Consider the following 21,267-nt stretch of genomic DNA (forward strand, 5'->3'; position numbering starts at 1 on the left):
AATATTCTATTGCATTCACAGAGTCTCACCACGAGAGGTCGATCCACCAGACCTTGGTCCCACTCGGAGACAGGGTGACCCTCAAGTGCTGGATTATGTCTGGGAGTAGAGAAGACGGTGCCCAGTGTATTGGAGGACAATCAGGACACAATGTGTTCTGGTTCCGAAATGAGTCCCATCCTGGCATGGTTTCATCTCACTGGGACAGGAGTAGAGGATGTGAAACCCAGGCTGGTTCTGCTCCACAGAGATGTGTCTACAGCCTCTACAAGGACAGTGTCCTCTCCTCTGATGCTGGGATGTACTACTGTGCTGTGGCTGCATGTGGAGAGATACTCTTTGGCAAAGGAGTTAAGCTGGAAATAAGTAGGATATGCATTTGTCTTCAGGCTAAAGGCTATTAAACTAAACTATAACTAAAATGAAGAAAAGAAGAAAAACAAAATATATATATATACAAATTGTAATATTCAAATTTTATGTCTCTACCTGATCTTTTTTTATACTGTATATAAAAGAAAAAGGCACATCTATGAATAAACAATATCAAAGTGCAACAAAAGGAGAAACATGTATTCAGCTCAAACATGATACAAACACTGACATTACGGTATAGGTTCTGCATTTAAATAATTCACCATATGAAGAGATTTAAATTTGTAGTTCCAGGCTTGAAGGTTAAACGTACTGAAAGTTGAAAGTATTGTTAATTTGTTTCATAAGAATTATACATATTCATGTTATGAAGTTGTTGTGTAAAGATATTTATTTAACCGTTAATAGTTCTGATAGATTGTTTTCTCTCTGATTCCAGGTCAGAAGTTGGATCCTCATGTCATTGTCCTGGTCGTACTGGTGTTACTACTGGCATGCTCTGTGATCACGATTGTTGTTCTTATTTACACCAGAACTCAAAAAAATGTTTGTGAACATTGCCACGGTAAAATAGATTCCTTTCATTCCTATTATTCATTATAATCCATTATGTATATATACATATATATATATATATATATATATATATATATATATATATATATATATATACATATATATATATATATATATATATATATATATATTTATATTGCTTCTTTTTTTTTAATCCATTATTTGTAAAGTCACAATGGGTAATCTCCAACACATTATTCCTAAAGTATATTTCACCAAATATATATAGATATTAACCAAAAGTAAGTCGCAACAGACTTTTGGGCCCCAACTTCAGAAACATTGAATTATAAAGGTTTCTGCTTTTTTCTTACTTGTAGGAACACTGAACCCTTTGTCTCATCTTGGTCATGACCAGACAGCTGTCCATCAGTCAAGTGAACAGGTAGGCTTAATGATTTTTCAAGCAACCAAATCCAGTATAGGAGTAAATACTGTTTGGCAATAGTCAGGCAGGAAATTGACATGATAGTTCAGTTGGTGATCCAAGCATGAAATTTGGCACAGATGACCTTCATAACACCCTACTGTAATTGATAATCAACCTGGGGCCACGCAGAATTCCAACATTTTCAAGATTGCCGCCAGATAAAAAAATAGCTCCACCTCGTTCCCCTTTCCCACAATGTGTATGTGTGTGTGTGTGTGTGTGTGTGTATATATATATATACTGTATATATACTGTGTGTGTGTGTGTATATATATATTAAAAAAAAATATATATATATATATATATATATATATAATTTGTGTGCAAAATGGAATGAGGCGTGATCGGGGCTGAGGTAAAATATGACTAGCCTGTCTTCCCACCCGGTCTCGTCTCTTGCCGTTCGGCACGGTAACCCCAGCTGGGGGTTGACGCGCGGCCAAAAACAAGCACTCCTCATTCCACTTTTCCCACATGAACTGGACACACTCACACTATATATAACCTAACCTATATAAACACCGACTGCCTGCTTACCAATCCAGTTTTTTATTGATACATGTACACTTACAGTAATCTTTGTCAGATCTCATAATTGGTTTCATCAATGCACTGGTGGGATGGTTGTCTTACAACAGCCCACCCAGTAGTTCAGAAAACTCGCCTACAATGATACCGACGCAGTCAAAGGTTTCATAGTTGTTGTTTATTATGTTCTTCTCCCTGACTGCGAGTACTCACTACTCAGGCATCGTGTAGGCCAGGGTTATGGTCAGTCAAGAATCAATACCGTTGTATCTGTCTTTATTAATTCAAATGGAATGATTTAATCCCGGTATACATTTCTTATTCCCCCAGGATGGTGATGATGCTGTTAAAGAAGTGCACTATGCAGCATTGGACTTCCCTGCGAGGAAAGCTAAAGGAAAGAAAAAAATTAAGAAGGGAGAATTGAACTCTGAGTGTACATACTCTGGTGTGAGATTAGACTGGCAGTGAAGCACTTCAAAATGGTCAGATATCACACCTAACATTACCGGTAGTCTAGATTAGATTACATGACCTTACAACAACAACACCTCTGTGTATTTTTATGCTCATGTCCTGGTTTCTCCTCCCTATTGGCCCAACGCCTTATTCAGTTCAATTGGAAATCAGCTATTTCCCCATCACATCGACGCTGGGTCGGAGATGTGATGGCACACCTAAAACTTGAGAAGCTCAAATATTCCACCAGGGGCTCCGCCCAGAAATTCTATAAGGTTTAGCAGCCATTTTTGGACTATTTTAAACAAAGAATTCCGGCTGAGGATGTTCAGGTGTAGGACAGCTGTCTAATAGTTTATTACTTTATTTATTCTTGTATAGCAAGTGACGATCTGTTTGAGAACATTGTAATGTGATGCAATATGATATAACCTTATTACCTTTATATTTTTATTTTACTTTATTTTATTGTGTCTGTTTTGGTCCTGTATTTCAGTCTTTTTTAATTTACTTATTTTTCTCAAGGCGTTCTTAATGTATTGTATGCTTATGTGTAGTCTAGTGGTGTATGCATGTTGGTATGTCTTGTCGTGTGTAGAAAAACCAATAAAAACAATTTAATAATAATAATGTCCTGGTGTCATTATTAAATAGCCAAGTTCAAGCTCCAGGCAACGCTTGGATTGAAACAAAGATATTTATTGAGTTTAAATATCTATGTATATTGTTTATATAATGTATATTTTGGCATCAAGGTGCTGTCTCAATTCATTCATTGCCTGTATGCATGAAAATATGTATAATAAATAATATGCCAAATAGATATTACAGGGAATTAAATAGCACTATTATATCTATCTTAAAAACTGTTTTAATTGCATTTAATTGTTCCTTTTGCACTTTGTCTTACACTTTATGTAAAGCACTTTGAATTGACTTGTTGAAATGTGCTGTACAAACAACAATTGCCTAAAAAAGCAACATTTTTCAAAACAAAAGTTTCCGACAGTGTGTGCATGGGTCCTTTTCTTTGTTTTTCAAAGATACACATTTATTATACACTTTTGTCCTACGCACCTGTCACCAACCTTTTGAGGTGTGCATCGAAAAACAAATGCAAAACAAGACATTGCACTACAGGATATAATTTGCTAAACATGTTACTTCCCTATGTTAGTTGGCCTGCGTGTTCTTTTGTCTTCTTGTGTGAGAGCTACAATATGTTGTATAGTTTCCATGTCAATGCTTTGCAGGAAACAAGAAAGCCACATAGCAGCAGCTCTCAGAATTACGTAGTTTGTGGTTGGCCATACCACTGCCTTTGACTGTTTGACAGACCACCAAGATTACTAATGCTGGTGTGAACAGGATATGTAGCTCGTGCATTTTTAGAGGCAAAGAATGGGCTAATTTTAGTCAAGTGTGGTTAGTGCCTTACTTGAAGCCGGCTGTGAGATTTTGCAAGTCGCCTACAATACAAAATTCATCAAGGATTGTAGATATCTCACAAGATGGTAACAATAAGTATTGCTACCATCTTGTGAGTGATGTACAATACAGAATATTTTTTGCTAGTACATTGTTACACTGTTTAAAGTATTTTATGGATATTTATAGTATAGTTTTTTCATGGACTATGCACGATGAAATGAATTAATTCAAACTGACAGAGTTTGAGGAAGAGATAAATGGCCCCCCTGTGTGTGTGCGTGCGAGTGTGAGAACCTATCCTTTCTTACATGTGCATGGTTGTGTGCATAACTGTCTCCTCCTTTCACCTTAGGTGACTGAAGAAGTTTGATAAGAGGCCCCAAGGTCCTACAGGTCTTCTACAGAGGCCCCATAACTGTACTGCCCTCAACCGCAAAGCAAAGCAGAGGGTCATGCAGACAGCATGTGTGAGCTTAAACACCGTCCAGGAATTAGCCTTCTACAGCCAGCGATTCTCAAACATTTTCATGTCAAGGACCCCCACAATTATATGTATTTGGTTGCAGACCCCCATCTTAAAAATATTGTGTTGCGGGCACCTCTAGAAGATAATGTTCACGATTTATTAAACAGCTCAAGGCGGTACATTTCAAAATGTTAGCCTTTCTTTCATTGTCAATATCAAACGATATTTGTATAGTATTACTGCAATTGTTAACATTTCAGTTTTGTGCGCATGAACAACCGTTCTCTGTGATGGTGTCAATTTGAGCTGCTGTTTTGACAGTTGTGTGTATGGAATTTAATACAATATATAAATGTTTTAATACATTCGAAAGTCCAAAGTTGCACCTTGCTTATAAAATGGTCTAACCTCCAAATCTCTTATTTAGGCCTACTTTGGCTAATGTTGTAATGTTGACTGCTACTTAACAGTCCTGACAGAATCATCAAGTCACAGTATTTTTGGTGTATCATACTGCCTCCATGTGGACAGAATAGGGCATTACATCATCAAAATAAGACATGTAGGCCCCAGGCGGATCCTGACGGCCTTTGCCGCGTGTCTTCCCCTGATCTCTCTCCCCATTTCCTGTCAGACTACTTTCATCCTATCAATAAAGGCAGAAAAAGCCAAAACAATATCTTTAGAAAAAATTTAATAAAAGGACATGTATGCAGGTGGAGTGCTGTCTCTGGCACAGTTTTTCCTTTCTATCGTTAGAAACTAGTTTCACTCTTTCACTCTACAAACGTTGGTTGTTGTTAAACAATGAAAAAAACCTCTTGTCAGAATGGGACAGATTTATTTTGGGGAGGTTAGGCAGAGGGTTTGAGTACCGTATGAAGATTGTAGTGTAGGTCCTCCTGAGCTTGGACGGTGTTTCTAGGGAGAGACTGGGCGGGGGAACCTCCACCTGAGAATGGCCCCGTCAGCACTGGTGGTGACCAGCGTGCGGTTGTTGGTGCAGATCTTGACACTGGTGATGCTGCCGCTGTGGCCGACGCCCACATGGGTCACCTCGCCATCCATGTAGTTCCACACCTTCACCAGCTGGTCGTCTCCACCTGGACGTGACGGACGTAGAGGAGACAAGAACCATTACAAAGGGTGCCGTGCAGCAGTTACTCAAACATCACTGATCTAGAATCTGAACCGTGTGCTCCTTATTTTTAGTTGTCTCTGATCTAGGATCATGCTCCTTACTATTGGTTGATATTAATTAATTGGCTATGATTGACATTTTTGGCCCTGGGTACTGGGTAGCATTGCAACAATGCTGGTTAACAAACTGCCCTCCCACTCTGGGCGTTTTGGTGTAGAGCACATCAAAGCCTTCTACAAAAACCTAGGTGTTTGTAAAGATGATTTTAAAATGGCAATGGTAACAACTGATTTTACAACTATTTCTATTCTAAGCTCCATCTCGAAAGTGATGGAAAAAATAGTCTATGAACAGGTTGAAAAGTATCTTGCCACTAATAAATTGCTGTACGAGTTCCAATCTGGTTTCAGAACATCCCACTCCACTGACACATGCCTCCTCTATTTGAGCGACCACATCAAACACGAGGTGGACGCTGGAAAATACTGCGGCATGGTCATGCTGGACCTCCAAAAGGCTTTTGACACCGTGAACCACTCCATAATGGTTAACAAGCTTAAAGCTATTGGTTTTGATAGCACATCAGTGAGCTGGATGCAATCCTACCTGGAGGGGAGAGAACAGATGGTGGAGGTGAACGGAACACTGTCCCCTCCCCTCCCAGTGAGCTGTGGCGTCCCACAAGGAAGCATACTAGGGCCTTTACTGTTCCTAATATATGTTAACGACATGACATCAGCTTGTGACTGCAACTTGTTCCTGTTCGCAGATGACTCTGCTGGTCTCGGACAGTAACAAACTGCAGGTTGAAAAGACCCTCAGCTCTGAACTCGGTAGAATCTGCACCTGGCTCGCTGATAACAAACTATCCTTACACCTGGGAAAAACTGAATCCATTCTCTTCGGATCAAATAGTAATCTCAGCAAGGCAGATGGCTTCTTGGTTAGAGTGGGTGACAATATTATCACACGAATAGATCAAATTACCTACCTAGGTTCCATCCTGGAGGCCAATCTTTCCGGTGATAAAATGGCCACCAACGTAATCAAAAAAGTCAATCAAAGAACAAGATTCCTTTACAGGATCTCCTCACTGGTCAGCAAAAACACCTTGAAGACCTTAACAGGAGCCCTTGTACAAGGTTTCTTTGACTATGCATCCACCTCTTGGTACCACAGCACCTCAAAGGCCCTTAAAACAAGGCTCCAGACCTCCCAAAACAAACTGGTCAGGCTCCTACTTGGCCTCACCCCCCGAACCCACCTCACCCCTGCCCACTTTGACAGGCTGGGATGGCTTCGACGACAGAGTACAGCATCTTGCAATGGGTCTGGTCCACAAGATTCGATACACCACCAAGATACCCATGTACCTGTCTAAATACTTCTTTAATGTAAACGAAGTCCACACCCACAACACCAGAGGGAGTGCAACAAACCATGTACAACCCAGATTTGGCACAAACAAGGGACTAAATTATTTTCGCTCCTATGCCACCAAAATGTGGAACGCCCTACCAACAGTCATTAAGACATGTGAATCCCTTGACTCCTTCAAAACCGCTCTCAAAGGGCACCTACGGATGGCTGCAATTCGAAACTGGCCTCTGTAAAATCTGAATCCCCCCCCCCCTTTCCCCTCACTGTATATGTATCTTTTCCCTTTTTGCTTCCTATATGATGAATTCCTGTTCTGTACTTTAGCTACATAGAAATGTCTATTTGTATGTCTCTAAATGTTTTGATGAATTGAACAATGTGGACCCTGTTGTAAACAAGTGTAATGCTTAATTGGGTCGTCCACTCACAGTTAACAGTCTTTGTATTGAGTTTGTGCTTGAAATGTACTGTAAATTCTGCAAACTGTTAATAAATATTTCAATCAATCAAAAAAAGCCACGGCCAACATTGATTGATTGATTGATTGAAATATTTATTAACAGTTTGTAGAATTTACAGTACATTTTAAGCACAAACTCAATACAAAGACTGTTAACTGTGAGTGGACGACCCAATTAAGCATTACACTTGTTTACAACAGGGTCCACATTGTTCAATTCATCAAAACATTTAGAGACATACAAATAGACACTTCTATGTAGCTAAAGAACAGAACAGGAATTCATCATATAGGAAGCAAAAAGGGAAAAGATACATATACAGTGAGGGGAAATGGGGTGGGGGGGGGGGATTCAGATTTTACAGAGGCCAGTTTCGAATTGCGGCCATCCGTAGGTGCCCTTTGAGAGCGGTTTTGAAGGAGTCAAGGGATTCACATGTCTTAATGACTGTTGGTAGGGCGTTCCACATTTTGGTGGCATAGGAGCGAAACGAATTTAGTCCCTTGTTTGTGCCGAATCTGGGTTGTACATGGTTTGTTGTACTCCCTCTGGTGTTGTGGGTGTGGACTTCGTTTACACTAAGGAAGTATTTAGACAGGTACATGGGTATCTTGGTGGTGTATCGAATCTTGTGGACCAGACCCATTGCAAGATGCTGTACTCTGTCGTCGACCCTAAGCCATCCCAGCCTGTCAAAGTGGGCAGGGGTGAGGTGGGTTCGGGGGGTGAGGCCAAGTAGGAGCCTGACCAGTTTGTTTTGGGAGGTCTGGAGCCTTGTTTTAAGGGCCTTTGAGGTGCTGTGGTACCAAGAGGTGGATGCATAGTCAAAGAAACCTTGTACGAGGGCTCCTGTTAAGGTCTTCAAGGTGTTTTTGCTGACCAGTGAGGAGATCCTGTAAAGGAATCTTGTTCTTTGATTGACTTTTTTGATTACGTTGGTGGCCATCTTATCACCGGAAAGATTGGCCTCCAGGATGGAACCTAGGTAGGTAATTTGATCTTTTCGTGTGATAATATTGTCACCCACTCTAACCAAGAAGCCATCTGCCTTGCTGAGATTACTATTTGATCCGAAGAGGATGGATTCAGTTTTTCCCAGGTGTAAGGATAGTTTGTTATCAGCGAGCCAGGTGCAGATTCTACCGAGTTCAGAGCTGAGGGTCTTTTCAACCTGCAGTTTGTTCCTGTCCGAGACCAGCAGTGCTGAGTCATCTGCGAACAGGAACAAGTTGCAGTCACAAGCTGAAGTCATGTCGTTAACATATATTAGGAACAGTAAAGGCCCTAGTATGCTTCCTTGTGGGACGCCACAGCTCACTGGGAGGGGAGGGGACAGTGTTCCGTTCACCTCCACCATCTGTTCTCTCCCCTCCAGGTAGGATTGCATCCAGCTCACTGATGTGCTATCAAAACCAATAGCTTTAAGCTTGTTAACCAGTATGGAGTGGTTCACGGTGTCAAAAGCCTTTTGGAGGTCCAGCATGACCATGCCGCAGTATTTTCCAGCGTCCACCTCGTGTTTGATGTGGTCGCTCAAATAGAGGAGGCATGTGTCAGTGGAGTGGGATGTTCTGAAACCAGATTGGAACTCGTACAGCAATGTATTAGTGGCAAGATACTTTTCAACCTGTTCATAGACTATTTTTTCCATCACTTTCGAGATGGAGCTTAGAATAGAAATAGGGCGGTAGTTGCCGGGTTCTAATTTACTCCCTTTTTTGTACAAGGGGGTTACTTTGGCCAGTTTAAAATCTTGGGGGACCTGTCCCTGTTTGATGGAGAGGTTAACTATGTGGGTGATGACTGGAGCTATGGAAAAGGCTGAGTCTCTGAGAAATTTGGAGGGGATATTGTCATGGCCAGTGGCTTTGTGGGGTTGGAGGGCACTCAGTTTTTTAAGTACCTCCTCGGTTGTTACCATTGCCATTTTGAAATCATCTTTACAAACACCAAGGTTTTTGTAGAAGGCTTTGATGTGCTCTACACCAAAACGCCCAGAGTGGGAGGGCAGTTTGCTAACCAGCTTTGTTGCAATGTTTGTAAAGAAGATGTTCAGGTGGTTGGCTACATCAAGCTTGTCAGTGATGAGGGTGTTATTCGATTTGATGTTTATGTTAGTAAACCTGGTTTTTAGTTTCTGACCACAGCCTAGTTGGTTGTTTAGTAACTTCCAGAGTTCCCGAGGATTGTTTTTGATTTCCTCGGCTTTATCATTGATAAAGTTACATTTGGCAGATTTGGTCATGGCAATTACACCGTTTCTTAGCTTGTTACACTGGGTTTTTAGGTTGCACAGTTTGGTTTGGAGATTACTGTCGAAGCGCTTGGCTAGCATGGACTTGCATTTAAGAAGTTCAGAGCATTTGTTGTCTCTGGCTTTCATTGCAGTTTCATTGCATTGGTGTAGATCTGCGCTCCAAGGAGCATACTTTTGTTTTCATATGTTTTTAATGCAATCACGTTTTGAGTGAGTGAGTGAGAATGTTAATTATTAGTATTGTGTAAAATCAACAAGAACAATTGACGATGTTATTATTTGCCATACCTGTGACAAAATGCTGCCCATCTTGTGAGATGTGCATTCCATTGATGGCTCCAGACTGTGAGCCCTCAAGCTCTCTGATGGCCGAGCCATCATACACCTCCCAGTAACCAATCTGAGCAGAGACAAATGACAAACATACTACATTAAAACCACAAATCCTGTCAGTAAATTAAATTCAATGACTAGTGTTTTGTAACCACTGCTATATGTTATGTGTCTTAACCACAAGGCCATTGGCACACAATCTTAACCAACAGCGAATTACTTTATATAATTAAGAGTTACCCTCTCTCAGAATTAAGAGCACAATAATCACCAATACAGTTGTGAACATTTATCTTACCAAAGCTTTAAGCAATGATGCCTCCGTATTATTATGCTGTTGTTCTATTTTTTCCTAATTGGTTTCTATTCAGGTGAGTTTCTGTCATTCATCTGTATCCCTAAACCAAAACATTATTGCATTTAGTATGCTTATTATGCCTCTATATGCAAATGAGCAGGCCTATGGTCAGAGACTCTGTCATCTTGTCATGTACACAGTTTTCTGCTCTGAATGACAGTTATTGTCCCTGGAGGTTTTGCAGTTGACGATGCAACGGAGCCTCTCAAAATGAAATTATTGGTTGAAGTTAATTATTGCGCAGGCAGAAAGTCATCACAATACCATGCATCAGGCAAGTTCCTTTTCTTGTTATGTAAAAGACTAAACTAATTACAGCTACAACCCTGAAATGAGTGGACAATAAGGATCATTGCTATTTTTGGGGGAGTAAACATTTATGGAACATTTTAGGAAAAATGTCGCTTAGTGACATGCCCAATATAGGGTTAATGTGGAGACCTGTGATCAAGCAGTTTCAGCAGTTTCAAAAGCCCTGACATCACTCTAGAATAGGTTATATCTGGTTCTGAATCGTACCTTCCTGTCTGTGCCGCTGGTGACGATCTGGAATTCTTCTGGGTGGTAGCACACACATCTGAACAGCGTGTTGGCCAGCACCATCTGATTCCTCACAAACCGCCTGTGGTAGTAAGAGACACAGGGAACAGAGAAGCATAGTAGACAACAAGAGTTATTATTATAGTAGGAAGAAGTTGTGCATGTGGGCAAAACGCAAGCCAAAAGACAGTATAAATCATAGAAAATCACATAAAACATTGACACATAAATGTGCACTGCTTACAAATAAAGGGGAAAAAAAGAAATGTGCACTGCTTTTGGACATTCGGGCTACAAAAAAATACATATTATTCGAAGTCCATGTTATTATATTTATGGTTGCATTTGCATTCAGAAAATGGTGCGTGCGTGTGCGCGCGTGCGTGCGTGTATGCGTGCTGAGGTACACTTCCAAGTGCATACGTGCCGTGTGTGCATTTGGATACTCACACTAAGTCCCAAATGATGCAGGCGCCGTCAGAGCTGGCCGTGACACACTCCGTGTCGTCGCTCTTGATCTTGATGGAGTTGACGGCAGCCTTGTGCTCCTTCATGGTCTCCTGCAGCCGATGGCGGCCCTGCAGGAGCTCCCACACGCGCACCTGCAGCATGAAGGAACTTTTTCATTTGCATGATAATAAATGTATGCCTATATTCCGCAATTTCTGCACTGATCAAATTCCAACATGGAATAAATGTTTATTCTACTTTTTATTCTACTCAAAGCATAGCATATGTGTGCATTAAATATTGTCATATTAATTTAGAATGTTTTATTTTCCCTTGATTATATTTTGTAATATATTTCTTTATGTGGAGAATTGCTACTCATAAGAAGAAGATTTTTTGAAATATGTATTTTTGTTGTGGTTAAGTGGCTCAGTAGTTAATGATATGACTTTATCGTTAACACAGTCCATCATAGCAGTAAAATCTAGATGAAAACTTAGTAGTGATTCAGTTCAAACAGGTCTTATTCACATTTAGTCCCTCAACCGCACAAGTGGTCAGGAATAATTAGAACAGTTTATTACACCGTTTTGTTGAATACTTTACGATTCTGATGGGCAACACTGGATGTCAATGGACAGGCAGCTTGGGCTGAAACAACCAAATATGGAGATGCCTGACTTCATAGACTTTGTGCCTATTTCAGATGCGCAATAACACGGGTAAAAACCCAAATGGGGACAATGGAGGAAGTGCAGTAACTTGAAGACTTGAAGACGTTGTCACTGGAACACTGAGTCTAGTCCCATATCATGGCGAATAAAAACGAGGGATCTCGAAGTGGTGAACATGAAGCCATGACACCTGCTACTGACCTGTCCCTCTCCACATGAAGCCATGACACCTGCTACTGACCTGTCCCTCTCCCCCACCGCTGATGATCCTCCTGCAGTCCCTGGTGGCTGCGATGGAAGTCACACCCATGCTGTGTGCGTTGTGGATGACTAGCATGACCCGGCCACTCTCCGGAGCAAACACCCTGATGTTGCCATCGTTCCACGCTAGGGGCGTACACAGAGACAGTCAGGTCCCTCGTTATGGATTGGAGATTTTGTGTTGCTTTGTCAACTATGCTTTTGTTCCTCAAGCACTCAGCACCATTACGATTTATGAAAAGGCATATTGGCATTTGGCATTATAGGGTTTTGTATCTCGGTCAATGGTTATTGACAAATACAAGAATACATGATCTAAACTATATGAATAGATAAACTAAAGAAGAGAATAGACTTCTCTGTCTATAGGATGTTCTGGTGCTTCTGGGGACAATAGAACATCTGAACACATTATTCTGCAAATGAGGTACCAACACTGGCAGTGGAGGTCGACATCAAAAGAAATTGTGGTGTTATAATAATCTGTTCTGAAGTGATATGCATTTTTGTGACAGGTGACGGTCTGTCCAATTTTGGCCAATTGGCATGAAAGGTTAATACGTTCTTCTGTGGGCCAGAACAACCAAACTTTCTATCACGTTGTGTGCAAACCCGTTCATAATTGCTCAATTCTACAAACACACAGATAGACGGACCAACATACAAACAAAGGGACAGAAAATTGGACAGGGGCGAACCTCCTTGACAGAGGAGATGAGTGACAGAGAATTTGGAAGGGGACTGTCTCACCACTGACTATGCTGGTTCCGTCCCTCATGATGTGCAGGGCATTACATGTCATGTTGGGCACGGTGATGCGTAGCAGCTCCTTGTAACTGCTTGTGTGCCACACCCGGATGTCTTCGTGGGAACAAGTGGCAAACATCTCTGACGTTCCACTGGAAGACAAGCTCAATTTGAAACCTGGATTGACAAAAACATGGGTACACTGCCCCCTAGTGAAGAAAGTTGAATACTGGACTAATGTAGTTCTGTGTGTGTTTGTTGAAATGGTTGAGAAACACTGCTCTACGGTTCAGTCTGCAACTTACAAAAGTATGTCCACGTCCTTGACAGCACTTCTGTGGCTGGACAAGATGAGTTCAGCCTTGAAGTCATCGTATGTGACACGGTAGACCTGAGCAGACTCTGTCCCAATAAACAACTGCTGCCCCTCTCCTCTCACAGCGATGGAGGTCACTGCTCCCTCCAGCTGGACTTGTCTGCCACAGGGTGATGAGAAAAGGAAAGGTGGATTAACAATGTATTGCAAACAGTGAAGGAAACTATTTTGATTCCACCTGCCTTAACGCACTTAGACCGGAAAATGGGAACCCCTTTGTGTGTTTAATTGTTATACCTTTCAATCTGAGAACCCCTTTTTGTAACATTAGATAAGATAAGATCTTTATTGTCACTGTATGAGACATACAACGAAATTCTGTTTAGTGCAGCACAACATATAACAGTATCAAGAGAGGACGCAAAGACAACGAAAAAAAACAAACACTGAAGGGGCTAAAACTAAAACTTCATGGCATAAAACTGTTAGTCCGTCCATTAGCTGTTGCTACAGTATATATATAGCAACATGAAAAACGTAATCATACTCGGGAAATGCATTAATATCTAGCTTACAAGTCAAAGTCAAACTCTAGCAGCAGTTGGCAGGTGGTTATATAATATACAGTACATAGTATTATATGAGGGGAAAGGTTGCAGGACTCACTTGAGTGTTTTGAAGTTAGCTCCAGAGCACAGAGAAAGGAGACCGGCTCCAGAGCCCACTAGAATGTTCCCAGACCGCAGTAATGTGAGGACATTCACACCCTACACAATGAGAAACACAAGCATACGGTTTTAAAGACAGAATCCAGAAAGGCTGCAGGTGGTCCAGTGCACATTGACTTCAATCAAATAAGAACAACCACTGTTAACAGCAGTCACATGTGGTTGTGGTCTGTGTCCTACCTGGCTGTACTTGTGTTTAACGGGCCAGCAGCCGTTCAGACGGCTGGTCTCCAGGTTGAATTTCATGATATCTCCGCTGGTCGTACCGCAGTAGAAGAACTGATTATCCTCAGAGATCTGGACAAAGACAGGCGACAAAGACAGATTGACTGAGTATTCAGCTCAAGCAATAAACGTATTCTGTCACATCATTGAGGGTGCAGTTGCAGTACTATACTGTGTAGGTCATTATGAGAAAATTCAACATAAAACGTGCACGTTGCAGTGTCAAATTCAGTGGGAAGAGGATAACCCACCAATGCAGCATTACTGTAGTAACCATGACATGCTTTGTATGTATGCACTATGCAGGGGCACTGCATATCTCCAATTTGCTATATTGTTTCTTAATATATATGGTAACTTTAGCTAACTATCTACAGCCAAAGTTGCAGGAGCCCTTCAGAGTAGCCATGCAGTGAATAAGATGGGGAACAAAATGCAGTGGATTGAACACCAATCTCTCACCTCTATACATTTGACGATCCTTTTCAGCAGGCCCAACTGGCAGTCTGTGGGTCTGACCTTTCTGTTGTTCACATCCAGTTCCCACACTCGCACTGTGCCACTGCAACACAATAAGAAACAGAATAGAAACAGAATAACAGAATAGCCTTAAGCAATTTCCAATGTGCAAAATACAATAGCTAAAATAGCAGGTCTACAAGCTGAGCTTGTACATTTTATTTATTTTTAGGTACATTCTTACTCACTCTCCAGCAGTGACAAAGACGCTGTCGTTAGTGTTGGAGTACTTTGTGGTGAGGCAGTGACCGGCGACACGAGGCGAAGCGGGGCTCCCACAGATGGCCTCCTTGGTCTCCACGTTCCACACCGCGATGCTGAAAACATATTCAGCAATGATCAGCATGCATTATGGAAAACAGCAAAACTACTCCTATTCCTAATAGTTGTATTATCATTACTACTATTACTTCCACAGTATTAAAACAACCAGAAGACAGTGCCAGTGACTTTAGCATTTTGTTACATTTACTGAAATGCATTTCCACTAGAGGGCAGCATTCCATGTATTTTCAGGCACCCCAGCAAGTCCTACTGTCCAGGAATTTCAAGGAACCCCTATAACTCTGAGTGTAGTACGGATCCGTATGGTTCCATTTGTACACTCTCTGGGTTACAGACCGGTAAAGGGTACATTTGGAACCCCCTCAAGATACCCTGAAGGTCCCTGGAGTCTGGACCCCACTTTGAGAACCATTGCAAATTCCTATGTTGATATTTAGTGAAGGAATTAAGGAAAGTATAATGATCAGTCATGTTTACCTGCCATCGTCCTGACCTCCAAGCGACACCAGGTACTTATCGCTGGGAGAGAAGGCCAGAGACTCCACCTTGGCTTTATGGAGCTGCATCCGGGCATGAACTGCTCGCTTTGTGAAGTCCCAGATGATTATGTCCGCCTAGAATTCAAAATGTAATAATGAAAATAAATATAGCTGCAAGCAGCTATAAGACGGGGTGAATATACATTGAACTATATAAACATTGATGACTGATATTTATAATAAATAAAAATCACCCTAAATCAATTCTACCCAAGCCCTAGGTCAGCCCGAACCTGCTCATTTCTGTGTGGTTGACATGGCCAGGGGCGTAACTAGACATCAGAAGGCCCCGGCACAGACTGGTCAGCGAGTGCCCCCGACAGAACGAATTGCGTGATGTGCGGATAAAATGTGTACGAGTAATCTACAGAAATGTATTTTGCCAAAACCGGCCTCATGGTTGCACTATAACAGGCCGTTGTGGAATATTTGGAGCAGAGGTTCGTCGTTGGCATCCAGGAAGTGTGTGTGCACAGTTTTGCATGGATCGGGCCAACGATTAACTGGTAATGGACGGACGGACACACACGCGGACACACGGACGGACAGACGGACGGAGTGCAAAACATACTCTCTTCCCATGCCTTCGGCCTGGAAACAATAATAATTACAGTGAACCCCAGATTCGGCACAAACAAGGGACTAAATTATTTTCGCTCCTATGCCACCAAAATGTGGAACGCCCTACCAACAGTCATTAAGACATGTGAATCCCTTGACTCCTTCAAAACCTTGAAAACCGCTCTCGAAGGGCACCTACGGACGGCTGCAATTCGAACTGGCCCCCGTAAAATCTGAATCCCCCCCACCCCCCCTTTTCTCCTCACTGTATATGTTTCTTTTCCCTTTTTGCTTCCTTTATGATGAATTCCTGTTCTGTTCTTTAACTATATAGAAGTGTCTATTTGTCTCTACATGTTTTGATGAATTGAACATGGTGGACCCTGTTGTAAACAAGTGTAATGCTTAATTGGGTCGTCCACTCACAGTTAACAGTCTTTGTATTGTGTTTGTGCTTGAAATGTACTGTAATTCTGCAAACTGTAAAAAACGTAAAACTCAAGCATGGTTATAATATGGGACTAATTAAAACCTCACAGAATATATACTTTAAATCTGTTCTATTCAGAAACAAAATGCTTTGCTTAATTGCAATAACTTCACATCTTCTTATACCAACCTAGACAATTCTCATCACGAGAATGGAACATGATCGAGAATCTCATGTGATGCTCACCTTGAAGCCCATGAAGGTGACCTGTCCAGAGGCGATGTAGCGTCCACTTCTGGACACTGAGATACAGGACACGTTGTTTGTGTGTCCATGCAAGAAGTCCTGTTTCCCATCTTTGATTCGTCTCAGTATGACTGTACATCCTAGAGGATAGATCAGGTGCTCTCTGTCTGGGTGCACTTTCAGGCCAGAAAACACGTGTCCTGTGTAAATATTACAATCATGCACGGATTAGGGAAATGCACACAATATCAATTGATTGATTAGCGAGGCAACAAAGCAGTCACATGCTAGCTTACGAGCCTACAGGCCTATAGGCTAGTGTTGGTTGGAAACTTATATGAACTGCCTTCTTTTAAGTTATCTTTGAAACTTACCATTGAAGCCAATTACAGCCTCCAACTCCAGTTGAGGGATTCCCCGAGTATCATCCGCCATGTTTAAACAAAACCTATATGTTCCACCGTTTTCTGTTGTGCGCAGGAGGATTAGTCAAAACCAATGCTTTTGGCTTGTAGGCTGCTGTGTTGCTATGTCAAACAAACGTCGCATAGCAACAGCGGGTTGTCTGTTGTCTTGCACAAATGAAACTGGAGGCCGCAGACGTATGGAAGTAAAAACATGACATTATTCGGCACACACCATCATTCGTCACGTGTATTTTAGGTCTCCTCCTAAACCTCGCAAATCACACGTCGCAAATGTATTCACTGCTTCACTTGTGTTTTCACTGCTTCACTTGTCTGCAAAATACAACTCTGTAACTGTAAGTGTAAGATCTGTAAGCACGTCATCTTATTTACAGGCTCTCTTTTCTACGCTAGTGGATGTTTCCAATCGCTTTGTGGCCACGTGACATTTGTGCCCCCCCCCCTCCCCAATCGCCAGGATGCAGTTCTTTCACAGTCCAGCAGGTGGTGTCAGTTCTAAGTCAGACTTCAATACACTATATAATTGCCCTCTATAATTACATTTAGACATGATATAGTTCTTGTTTTAATAGGCCAGCTTCTTATTTTAATTGGGTGTTAGGGTGTTATTGGAAGTGATCGAGCTGCGATGAAGAAGTGAGCAAATTAAGTTAGGCTTTTATAATTACCAGGTGCTACGCTGTGCAGATTGTCAATTGTCATCACTTACCTGATGTTTTCTGAGGCTGATTTGAAAACTGTCAAGTGGCATTTCTTCCTCAGCCTATAGTGGGAATAGGCATGCACGGCTTGGGAAGTCGTGGATATGCACGGCTCTGGGAAGCCGTGGATATGCACGGCTTGGGATAGATATGATTCTAAAAACGACTTATAAATCCTAAAGCCTTGTTTATACTTCACTGTGCAACGGTCCTATGCTGGAAGCTCTCAGAGTCTGACAATCAGGCTAATAGAATGCTGTATGAAGATAGAATGCAAAGACTGAGACTAAATACTGCCTAAAATAAAATCTCCCTCTCTGTCTCAGACACACACACCACCCCCAACGACAGCAATTTCATTGGAACTTGGAACTTCAACGAGCATATCACAGTAAACATCCTCTTGTCATTATAGTGATTCCCTGGAAACACTTTTATGTTTGTGTCAGGGCCCTCAACAAACTCTGTTGCACTACAAGTCAACCACCAAGCTGAATGTCCTTCAAGGCTGTGCACAAAGTATAAGTAGGGATGCCTGGTGGAGTCCTGAATTCCTGTTGTCCATGAGCAAGGCATTGATTCCTGTGTTGTCGTTCTTTGGCTGTAGCCTATACCTACCCCATGAGATACTGCATGCACATTGAACATGTACTGAAATTAAAATACAAACCTTTACGTGTGTCTCAGTGGGGATAATGTGACAAAGGAAAGTCCTAATCCCATCAGGTGCAATGTGGCATCATGCATCAAAATGCTGTCATGTATACAGTACACCAGTGGTTTTTAGAGGTCCCCAGTTTCCAAAACAGTGGGTCGTGACTCGGGACCCATGTTCGGCTCGCAGACCAATTTCTATGGGTCGCGAATAAATGTCGCCTTTTTTGTTTCTTAAATGAAAAAAATAAATGTAATTCCTTTTTTGTTAATATTTTGTTTATAGATAAAATCAAAATGTATAAGTGTGACAAACTTGAACTTAAACGCATTTGAGGCAATACAAGGTTTATTGACATTTTGTATTATTTGCAAAATACAAATTGTAATATATTAAGTCTCAATGGGTTAACAAAGTGCCAAATATAAATATATTCTTCAAATCACAAACTGCATTGAACCCTTGAAAAATAATATAAATAGTTAATGAAATGCTGCTTATGCATTTAACAGAATAACAACATAAAACAGTTTTTGTTTTATTCAAATATTTATATTTATAGCCATTTAAAAGTGCTACTGTAAGACAGTAGAGCCATTTAAAAGTGCTACTGTACTAAGACAGTATAGCCATTTAAAAGCTATTTGTGTGTGAAACTTTCAACCTGGAACATTACTGGTCTGCTGTCTGCATAGAAGCAAATACAAAAGCTGCAACTTGCCTTTCTACTGACCTTGACCTACAGAACTTTTATTCCCCCTCCCCCACAAGAAAAGTAAGTAAAGTCTAAGTGATCTGATGTCAACAATAAGTCCATAGACGTGGCTGCTACATGACATCATGGAGGGCATGAATAAGACAAACATTAAAAGTCCATAGACTTGGCTGCCACAGCAAAAAGCCATGGCAAAAATCTCGGAAGATTAGCTGGCAGTGGCGGATTAATTACGAATTAATTCAAAGAGCAAGACTAAACTAAACTAAATGTTGTGTTAAATATATCAGCTGTAACCACTCAGAACCCATATGTTTGAGGGGCGCTAGCCCCTCCTATGCCCAGCTTTCCGTGTTTGTGTAAACACAAACATTGAAGACAAAAGTGAGGACGCAAATTGTGATTGGCCGGCGTGATTGGCTGTGCCATTGGTTGAGAATGAGATGATGTATGATAACATATGAGGGCCACTATAGCCTCTCCTATATACAGCTAGTAGTGTAGATTTCCGTCCTAATAGTGTCTGAGCAAATAGGCATATAGTGTCTATTTTACATCATGATGAGAAGAGGGCCCCTCACTTCACACGCGTGTGATTGTTTTTTAAACACAATTACAAAGATTGGAAATGTTTGATCAAGTCTCAATACACTACTGGTGTCTCTTAGTCTTCAGGTAATTTAACACAAGTTTACAGTAGTATGGTTTTTCTCCAGTGTGTAGACCGACGTTGGTGTCTCTTAAGACTACCTAGTGCACTGAAACTCTTGTCACACTGTTTACAGTAGTATGGCTTTTCTCCAGTGTGGAGACGCAGGTGTCTCTTAAGAGTACCTGACTGAGTGAAACTCTTGCCACACTGTTTACAGACGAATGGTTTTTCCCCAGTGTGAATACGCTGGTGTGCCTGCAGATGACTTGACTGATTGAAGGTCTTTCCACACTGCTTACAAGCGAACATTTTTTCTCCCGTGTGGACACGCTGGTGTTTCTTAATGTTACTCTGCGTCCTGAAACTCTTGCCACACTGTTTACAGTAGTATGGTTTTTCTCCAGTGTGGAGACGCAGGTGTGCCTTCAGATTACCCAAGTCACTGAAACTCTTGCCACACCGTTTACATAAGTACGGTCTTTCACCAGTGTGGAGATGCAGATGTTTCTTAAGACTACCTGACCGATTGAAATTCTTGTCACATTGTTTGCAGTTGTACGGTTTTGCTCCCATGTGGATACGCTGGTGTACCTTCAGACTACCTGACTCAGTGAAAGTCTTGTGACAGCGTTTACAGTGAAAAGGTTTCTCTCCACTGTGGATACACTGGTGTTTCTTCAGATCACCTGACTGTGTGAAACTCTTGTCACACAGTTTACAGTGAAAGGGTTTTTCTCCACTGTGGATAAACTGGCGTGCCTTCAGATCAGTTGAAGTATTGAAACTCTTGTCACACTGTTTACGGATGTAGGTTTTATTTCCTGTGTAACTCGGCTGACGTGTCTTTACTTCTCCCGCCTGAGCAAAATTTGTGGTAAACTGTTGATGACTGTTAGATTTTGGTTCATCTGTGTCTCTTTGTTTCTGACTGATTACAGAGCAGTTTATTTGCTGACAGGCTGCTGAGGCATTCCTCAGTGTTTGGCAGTAGACGTTGCTGTGGCACCTCTTTATGTGTTCATGGAGGAAGGTGGAGGCACAGGCATATAGACACTGAGAACAGGAGACCTGAGTTTGGAAATATTGGGGCTCACTCCTTCCTTCCATCATCAAATGCAGCATGCATGGGCTGTGATGAGAATGAGAGTTCTACAGTAGATTCCTCTGTTGGGGTTGGACAATATGTCTATATACTGTATTACTCTCAAGTCACTCTAGCTGTCTGTCAGGAAACTCTACACATCGCACTGATATGAACTGAAAGTCTAAAGACAATTCACATCGCATGTAGGCCTGACCAGGAGTGAGGTCACACACAACATAAACTGTTGCAGTGCAAGCCTAGAAAATAATGTAGATTTGCGCAGGCTGTCCAATTTTTAAGTGATTTGTCTATGTCA

The 21,267-nt window shown here is 41.5% G+C and overlaps 1 protein-coding gene and 1 long non-coding RNA gene across 2 annotated transcripts; one reads left to right on the forward strand and one right to left on the reverse strand.

Annotated features, from left to right (window-relative positions):
* Positions 1-284: 284 nt before the first annotated feature.
* LOC310874245 lies at positions 285-2,502 on the forward strand. The gene is made up of 4 exons (XR_014570547.1): positions 285-366; positions 815-940; positions 1,272-1,336; positions 2,240-2,502. It is a non-coding gene; the product is annotated as an uncharacterized lncRNA (long non-coding RNA).
* Positions 2,503-5,186: 2,684 nt separating this feature from the next.
* Positions 5,187-17,198, reverse strand: cfap52 (cilia and flagella associated protein 52; the record flags this gene model as incomplete). The annotated part of the gene is made up of 14 exons (XM_083787283.1): positions 17,091-17,198; positions 16,717-16,916; positions 15,418-15,554; positions 14,844-14,972; positions 14,599-14,698; positions 14,092-14,208; positions 13,850-13,950; positions 13,173-13,343; positions 12,871-13,019; positions 12,101-12,246; positions 11,186-11,337; positions 10,715-10,817; positions 9,793-9,904; positions 5,187-5,368 (listed from the first exon to the last, which is right to left on the reverse strand). Exons 1-14 carry the CDS (start codon positions 17,149-17,151, stop codon positions 5,187-5,189), a joined length of 1,860 nt encoding a protein of 619 aa, XP_083643409.1. The 5' UTR covers positions 17,152-17,198.
* Positions 17,199-21,267: the final 4,069 nt, after the last annotated feature.

This window comes from Protomyctophum parallelum (genome assembly GCF_964188405.1).
Source record: "Protomyctophum parallelum genome assembly, chromosome: 17".
In the NCBI taxonomy this organism is placed as follows: Eukaryota; Metazoa; Chordata; class Actinopteri; order Myctophiformes; family Myctophidae; genus Protomyctophum; species Protomyctophum parallelum.